The 9,380-nt window shown below is 38.1% G+C and overlaps 1 protein-coding gene across 2 annotated transcripts in view; it reads right to left on the reverse strand.

The window, feature by feature from the left end:
* Positions 1-9,328, reverse strand: part of LOC108670207 (protein tiptop-like) — a 146,311-nt gene extending 136,983 nt beyond the window's left edge. For both annotated transcript variants that reach the window (XM_047880681.1, XM_047880680.1), the window contains exon 1: positions 8,829-9,328. In XM_047880681.1, coding sequence (XP_047736637.1) covers positions 8,829-8,868 — 40 coding nt within the window. In that variant the 5' untranslated portion in view covers positions 8,869-9,328. The remainder of the gene's footprint in view (positions 1-8,828) is intronic.
* Between the last annotated feature and the right edge of the window lie 52 nt (positions 9,329-9,380).

The following is a 9,380-nucleotide window of genomic DNA, read 5'->3' on the forward strand; positions in this document are numbered from 1 at the left end:
GCCGGGTGAGGGTAAGGGCGCCGGGTGAGGGTAAGGGCGCCGGGTGAGGGTAAGGGTGCCGGGTGAGGGTAAGGGCGCCGGGTGAGGGTAAGGGCGCCGGGTGAGGGTAAGGGCGCCGGGTGAGGGTAAGGGTGCCGGGTGAGGGTAAGGGTGCCGAGTGAGGGTAAGGGCGCCGGGTGAGGGTAAGGGCGCCGGGTGAGGGTAAGGTGATGTCCTCGATCCGTCAGGTGTCAGGCTTTATGCTCCTCATGCATCACATCCACGCAGCCCTCGACCACGCCACCAACACGCACAGGCAAGAGAGGGGAAGAGAGGGGAAATGAAGAGAGGGGAAATGAAGAGAGGGGAAATGAAGAGAGGCAAGAGGGATTGAGGGAAGAGAGGAATTAAGAGAAGAGAGGAATTAAGAGACGAGAGGGATATATTGAAGAGAAGGATTTATGGTAGAGTGGGATAGAGAGACGAGAGAGATATAGGGAAGAGAGGGAGAAGAGGGAAAATATGGAAGGAAAATGGATAGAGGGAAGGAAGAGAGCAGAGATGGGAAATAAAGGTGGGTAAAATAAAAAAAAGTAGAAGGAACAGAGAATAAATAAAGAGATGACAGAGAGATGTCGGGGGAGAGTGCTGGGATATACCTAATTGATTATGGGATGCTGCTTCTTATATAATTCAATTTCTTATGGGCTACACATTCTAATGGCCAATTACTTCTCATAGAATAAAATTTCGTATTTGGTACACTATCTTCTGAAATACTCATTTATAGGATATACGTATTGCCTGTATAGGATACATGAAACTGTACAGCAAGACGTGCAGCAGCAGCACCAGCACCAGCAGCAGCAGCAGCCTCAGCAGCACCAGCAGCAGCCTCAACAGCAACAGCAGCAGCAGCAGCAGCACCAGCAGCAGCAGCAGCAGCGAGTCTGCCATTCATTGATCTGTCAGGCACTCGTCAACGCGCGTCACTTTTGCTGCTGCTGCTGCTGCTGCTGCTGAGGCTGCTGCTGGTGCCTCTGCTAAGGCTGCTGCTGCTGCTGATGCTGAGGCGGCTGCTGCTGCTGAGGCTGCTGAGGCAGCTGAGGCTGCTGCTGAGGCTTAGGCTGCTGCAGCTGCTGCCGCTGCTGCTGCTGCTGAGGCTTTTTCACATTTTGCTGCTATTATATACATAATGCTCCTCTTACAGCTGTTGATCTGATCATTATGCTATTGTTTCTGCAACAGATGCTGGCTGCAGATGAGGACACAGCAGCTTTCTTTAGTGCAGCAGTTGTCAGTACAGCTGCTGCACATCACTGCAGGATCTGCTGGCTACAGAGTCGAAGGATACCATCCTACACGGGCATAGGATATTGAAACCACGTCTATTATGAGTTCACTAAAAAAAATTGTGAATCATACTGTCTAAATTGAGACAAATTTCATCCACGTAGCACTGATATACGCCCTTTTTACGGGCCCAATTGTGCCATGATCCACACAAGTGCGAAATGTGCATCGCTATTTAGACAATCTCACTATATTTTCCCTGAGTGTTTATTACGTTGAATCAATGTTCTGTCAGATGCCTGTGACCCAGAGGACGGAACCCCTATAGGACCTCGCACCCAATGTGCTGTCCTCCGGCCTCTAATGGCCTCCATCTTGGGTCCACCAACAGCCCCTGTGAATCGCCGGTCCATCACCCAGAAATTTCGGTCCGCCGTCCTCCTGTCCACTTTTCCCAGACGTCGGTCCACCGAACCGCTGTCCACCATCCCAGGCGTCGGTCCGCCGTCCTCCTGTCCACCATCCCCGAACGTCAGCCCACCGACCTCCTGTCCATCATCCCCGAACGTCGGTCCACCGACCTCCACTGTCCACCTTCCCAGGCGTCGGTCCGCTGACCGCCGCTGTGGCGTGTCATGTCAAGGGTCAGTTGTGGCCAACGGCTCGTCATTACTGCCGGCGTAGTGACGATAATTGACGGCGTTAACTGCTACGGCGGCCCTCGTGACGATAACATCGACACGCAGCGCACCCCACAACACGCACACCGCGGGCACGCGGGCGCCGGGCCGCGCTCACCGCGGGCACGCGGGCGCCGGGTCCCACGAATTTTTAGTGGCTCTAAATTGCAGGGTGCAGGAACATACTCCCCCTAAATTAAGTCACGACAACAAAACTCCCCCTAAAATCACAACAACAAAACTCCCCCTAAAGTCACGACAGAACTTCCCCTAAATTAAGTCACGACAAAACTCCCACTAAAGTTACGACAACAAAATACTCCCTAAAGTAACAACAAAAGTTCCCCTAAATTCACAACTATAGAACTCCATTCTTCACTGTCACGAGTGAATTGACACGACAATTTTGCTCAGTGTTCAACAAGTGTCAAGCGTTGACAGTTGACTGTCACGCGCTATTGAGACATTGACACACTCGTTAGTCACTCATTAACAGGACCTAATTAGCTGGGCGTCAGTGAAGCAGCTTGAATCTGACAAGACGACCTTGTCAAAAATCTTGGCCGCCGTATAGCTGGCCACCGAACGGCCGACGGTCGGTAGCAAACAATATTGTATTAATTTTAATCTGGGCTACGGCGATGTGTGGAAATAATGAGAAATAATTCCGGTAAAATCAAGAAAATCTCAGTTTCTGCCACAATTAAAAAAGTCAGATTTGGAGTTACATGGAAAATATACTTTCCAGGATATGTAATTTTTAATGCGATTTTTTTTATAATTTGAAAACTGAGAAATTCATTCAAAAATATATAACGGCGGCCAATTTTGGTTAGTATGGTTACAGGTGTACAAAAAAATTAAGTATAATTAACATCATATGATATCAAAAAACGATATTAAAATATTGTTAGTCAATTAGGGGGTCGAGAGAAACTATTTATTGATGAAAAAAATTATCGATTAAAACTCAAGAGAAATGACGTGCAATTTAAAATAATTTTTTATGTAATAAAAAGTCGTAGACAATTACAAACGAAGGCTCTTCATCAAACTTAATAAATTATCAGAGACAAAATACTAATTAATAATAAAAAATTTAATAATAATTAATAATGATAAGACTGCAATTGATAGAAATTTGATAACCAAAAGATGATCATTACAATGTAGACAATTACAATTATCAACTAACGATTTCATGTGATTATTAAACGGTAAAACCATCTAATTCTAGACAAATTTTTTGAAGCTAATTGAATTTAGTATGCGTTAACATTCAATACGGAAATTATTGATAAAAATCCACACGATTCTATAATAAAATCTATTCTAATGTTTTTGCGAATGGTTCTGGCTTTAAGATTATTTTTATTAATATAACTCAAATTATTTTACAATTTAACTCCTTATTCGGTGCTTAAAAACCTGGTTATTCTCTACGCTCAACGATTCAGATTTTATACTCAAATTCACCAAAAATTTGGAAACATGAAGTACGAAAATACATTCGAGTATATTGAGAACCAAAAACTTGCTAACCTTTTCTTGAATATTTTCTAAAAATGCCTTTTACTTCTCCTTCGGTTGACGTAAGACTTGAAATAAAAATTTAGCAAGTAAAAGCACCCAAATGAACCAGACAAAGAAAATTTCTTAAACCGAAATAATAATCCAAGTGAACCCAAAAAAAACCACGCACTGAACCCAAAAAAAAATTTTATCTATGTACGTGAACCCGAAGAAATCACCCAACACGCACGCGATCAAGTGCAGATCACAGGATAGAAAAATCAGAAATTAAAATCCGAAATATTTTATTCCAGTTTACAAATGCCAAAGCAGAAAGCGTTAGTCTTCATCACACAGTTTGCATGCGAAACGCAAGACAAAATTTCTGTGCTTCTATGATTTTAAAGCCAAGTTGAAATGTATAGAATTCATTTCGGCAAACACAATAATTTTCTTCCTTTTTGTATATATAATAATTAGAATACTTACGTAAAAAATAATCATTATACTCTAATAATAATTCACAATTACTTCATCTTTCCTGAAACGTGCGTGAAGGTTAACCCCAGCGTTTTTTTTAGGGATTTCAATTTTCTAATGTACACAATATTTTATAGGGAATTTAATCAAGAAAAATAAAATATGTGCAGGTTTCTTCCAAACTTTAGTATAAGGGGAAAAAATTAGAGCTCATCAGTTTTTTTCACTCGAATTTTTTCTAAACCATTTCTGGTTTTGATACTTTACGTACACAAAACGAAGTAAATAAGACTTCAAATTTTTGGCATTTCTGGAACAGTATTAAAATCAACATGGACACAAACTAAAAATTGGTAGTTATATGGTTCGCAATATTAGATTTAGCTGTAACTAAGTAACTATCTAATTACTAATATGAGTCTCGTAACTAATGAACTGGCGGAAGTTGATCAATCTATGCGTCTTGTTAGTAATTAATGACGTTGAAAAGAGAAGCGGTGAATGAATGGTCTAAAAAAAATAGGTGTGTGTGAATGTGTCTTAAAAAATAAGTAGTTAGTGAATGTTTTAAGAAGATAATTTTTGCGTGAATGGTTATACAAAAAGCAGTGATATGTAAATGGTAATAAAATTAGTCGTGAATGGTTTAAAAAATATAACTCATGCTGCAGTACTCACTGTAGTGAGTGACAGAGAGCGCATTTTCTCGTCGACGAAAACTTGAAGTCACGGACGGACAGACGGACGGACAGACAGACGGACGGACGAACGGACATGGCGAGCACAATAGTGCATTTTTTCCATAAACGAGAAAATGCGCTAAAAAGAGTGGTGTGTGTGAATGGGTCTTATAAAATAAATATTTCGTGAATGTTTTTAAGAAGATAATTTTTGCTTGAATCCAAAAAGCAGTGGTATGTAAAATAGTAATAAAATGAGTCGTGAATGGTTTAAAAAATATAACTCATGCTGCAGTACTCACTGCAGAGAGTGACAGAGGGCGCATTTTCTCGTCGACGAAAACTTGAAGTCACGGACGGACAGACGGACGGACGGACGGACGGACATGGCAAGCACAATAGTGCATTTTTTCAATAAATGAGAAAATGCGCTAAAAAGAGTGGTGTGTGTGAATGGGTCTTATAAAATAAATATTTCGTGAATGTTTTAAGAAGATAATTTTTGCGTGAATATGGTTATCCAAAAAGCAGTGGTATGTAAAATGGTAATAAAATGAGTCGCGAATGGTTTAAAAAAAGAGAAGTAATTCTTGAATGGTTTTCAAAGTTGTGCGTGGCGGCGGCTCCCGCCCGCGACGGCGACACTGGCAAACTGCCAAATTACAATGCATGTTCTTCATCGCAGATAAAAAAGACATGATAGCAATCATGGCAATCTACTCTATGATTGATTGAAGTGAAATAAGCATGGCAATCTACACTTCGATTGATTGAAGTGGAGCAATCATGGCAATCATTAATTGATAATTCAACCAAACTATGATTAATTGAAGTGGAGCAATCATGGCAATCATTAATTGATAATTCAACCAAACTATGATTAATTGAAGTGGAGCAATCATGGCAATCTACACACTATGATTGATTGAAGGAAAGCAATCATGACAATCTATACTCCGATTGATTGAAGTGGAGCAATCATGGCAATCTACACTCCGATTGATTGAAGTGGAGCAATCATGGCAATCTACACTCCGATTGATTGAAGTGGAGCAATCATGGGAATCTACAAACGATTGATCGAAGTGAAGCAATCATGGCAATCTACACTTAATTCGATTGATTGAAGATTGAAGTGAAGGTAGCTTAACATGATATTTTAACCGATTAGGTTAACACAGCCGTTAACCCGTCAGATTAACATGGTCTTTTAACCAAGCAGTTCAACTATAGGTATGTTATAGTACGATATATGATATATAGTAAGACGATATGATATATATTATGGACACAATATTATTGAAATATTAATATTAATATATTATATTAATGAAATCCGCAGTCAAAACAAGAAGCGAACAACTTGAGATCAAATTAACGCTACCCGGTGTAGAACGATCAAATTCCCCGCTGTTTAAATTACTATACAACTGAATTTTAACCATATAAAAAATGTACATAGAACCCCTGATGAAACAATGACCGCTTTTTCATACCCGAATTGAGAATAGTGAATGGTACAAAACTGCATCCTGGTGAAACCATACGACAAACGCATGGTAGCATTAATACAATTCGAAGGCAACGAATATATGGAGTTCGTATTAACTAACGAATTAAATCTTCAAAATCAATTCATTTAAGTAACAATAAATAAACTGCTAGCGATGATATTCAATCAAAAATTACGGTTGGTAAGTATCCCTTCTCTAAAATATTAAGTTAAAAAACTTCTAAAAAAATCAACACGGTCACGTATAAAATAAAATAAATAGGAAACGTTGGAAAAGATGCGACAATTTTCTGCTATAATGTTAAATGTGATATTAAGTTAAAAAACTGAAAAAATTAACACGGTCACGTAGAATATAAATAAATTGGAAACGTTGGAAGAGATGGAACAATTTTTTGCTAATGTTAAATGTATAAGTCAGGTTATTTATACGTCAGTGGGAACGCTGAGACGCCATTTTATGTAACCAACCTTGAAGAACTAAATTCTGACATGAGCCTATAGGCTGCACTTCCATCAGTCTGTGCTTGAACGAATTTATTAATTCATCATTAGAAGTTAATTAATCGTTAACAGAAACAGGGGATTTCTTTAGTAAAGATGCTAATCAAAATTAGAAACCTTGCAATCGACCATAGCGATAAATTTAAACAAAATTGGTCAATTTAAAATGTAATAGATTTCTAAAATTCCAAAAAAATAAAAAGCTCAGAATTATCGGTCAGCTCAGAATTATCGGTCAGGTCAGAATTATCGGTCAGCTCAGAATTATCGGTCAGGTCAGAATTATCGGTCAGGTCAGAATTATCGGTCAGGTCAGAATTATCGGTCAGGTCAGAATTATCGGTCAGGTCAGAATTATCGGTCAGCTCAGTATCATTGCAGACACGAGCTTCTTTCAAAAATAACAATAAGTATTCGAATAAGTTTCAAATAAAATAGGAAATCCAGACAAAATTTTGGTTCTAATTTGACAATTTTGGTGGACTTCTTGAGAATGAAAATGCTAAATGTGGCGCTTATATAATTTATTCATTCATTTGCAGAAATAAAGGATGAATAATTGTATTGAAAACCTGAAAGGACGTGATTCACTATCCTTATTGTAAACAACACGTGACATGATACACTTGCCATGATTCCTATACCACTGGTATGCATTGTTTCTGATGCATTGAAATTTAATATAGCCTGATTTCAATAAGTGAGAATAAGAAATCTCTTGTACGTCATTTCCCTATAGAGAAAACTTATGCCAATTTCAGTCTTATAGGTGGCTAAGTGTAACTTATTTTCGTACAGTATTAGCACGAATGGAGATGGGAAAGTTATCAACTTTATGACACAAACTGTGACAAATTTCTTGATCATTTTTAAAAATGCGAGGATTTAAAAGAATTAGGTGAAGTTTGCAATGGTTGCTCTAAACTGTGTACAACCGCTTGAAATATTTGTCTGGTTGATTCAGCATGCGGCATGGAATTTAGAAGGATTAATATATGATCAATTGCTTATAGCGCATTGTATATAAAATTCTATTAGATTTTCTGTTTTTTTAGCTTATATTTTGGGAGTGATGAAGAACCAAGGCTGAATTGATGTAGAATATATGAAGGCATCATTCATAAAATTGTACCCTATTAATTTCAGAACATTTATCGCTATTATATGCAGATTTCTTCTAATGCAATGGTCCTTTCTGATGAAAAATTACGCACTTTTATTCAGCTAAGAAATAAACTGTAGAAATTAGTAGAATTATAAGTAGACTGTTATACATGATCTATATTTTGTTGGCTAAAATTTTAGGATACTCAAAAAATTCTACCAGCGAATTTTGTGGCCAGTGCTACCAGAGATCGCTGGATGATTGCTCCAAATTGGAAATTATGTCAGGCTGAGTTGAAGATTTAGACAAAAATGTGCTGAAAATTAAATCTATGTTCGGTTAAGGGTTGCTGAGCCACAGTGAAATGAGATGAATTCAGAAATTCATCTCCTGCGTGGAATTTTAATGAATTTCATTATGAGCGATAAAAATATTTTCTAATTTTCAAAGTGAAAACACTATTTTTAGGCTAAATAGTTACCAAGTTAGGTAACTTAACTATCTTCAAAACTATCTTAGTTTTCCGTTGACTTAATTTAACTATGCATGGCAACGTGCATCGGTAGATACTTAGTTTTCATGTTCGTTTATGTTCAGAATATTCGGTCAAATGTCGCATGAATTTCTTTCCGTTTTTTTATTTATTTTTTTAATAAAATACGGTCGATTGCATTTATAGTGTTGGTAAGTTTCGCAACGTTGGTTTTCGTTGGGCAAGTTGTAGAATTTTCAGTAATCATAACGTGAAAAATTTGTATTAGATTCAAGAAATTAAAAATTTAGTTAGGCCTAATTAGGCCGAGTTTCATCGAATTTCGAAATGACATATTTCTTCCATAACTCGGGCATGTTCAAATATTAATTAATCATGCGTCATAAAATAAAAACAAAAATTGTGAAATTTCACCAGTGTAAAAAATAAGCTAACGCACTTTGCTGTCACTTCTGTAGAACGTTACTTTGGTGAAACGTGAAGTAATTTTTCCCGAAACGTAACAGAAACATTGATTGACGAAATGAAAGAAATTAATTTCTAACGATTAATAAAATTAGGTGAAGGTAATTTTTTGGCAAAAACTCACATTTCATGCGTTTGGGACAATCCTGCTTCCTGCGAGGCATTCCGTGTAGCAGGCGAAGAGGCGACACTTGAATCACTTCAGGTCCTAAGAAGTTTCACAAAGTTGTCAAGTAACACAATTCAAGTTTATTGTCTTCACTAAATCAACTTTCATATGACATTCATCATGATCACTTCTTAACCTTGTAGAGATTCAATCTCGTAGCTATTTTTCTAAATATCAAGATGGTTTTTTCGCGGCTCCTAAAAATATCCAAGTGGGTCCAGTGCATCCTAAACTGCTTCCACTAACGGCGACAATCCGACTTTAGTAATGAATAATCCAAATTCAAGGACAAGAGTTATAAACGTGCACTCTAACTATTTCAATTATTTAAGCAATGGCATCAGGTGCTAACTATTGTGGCAACTAAGAAGTTTATTCGAGCCGAACAGCAAACGTTGCTGAGAAGGAACACATATCGGCAGCTACACCATAGCTACACAACCTCACTCTACACAAGCTTGTCACACTCTAAACGTTGCTGTCAGTCTTGGCCGTCAGCTGGAGCAG

Source organism: Hyalella azteca, unplaced genomic scaffold (genome assembly GCF_000764305.2).
Source record: "Hyalella azteca isolate HAZT.00-mixed unplaced genomic scaffold, Hazt_2.0.2 contig5912, whole genome shotgun sequence".
NCBI classification, from domain to species: Eukaryota; Metazoa; Arthropoda; class Malacostraca; order Amphipoda; family Hyalellidae; genus Hyalella; species Hyalella azteca.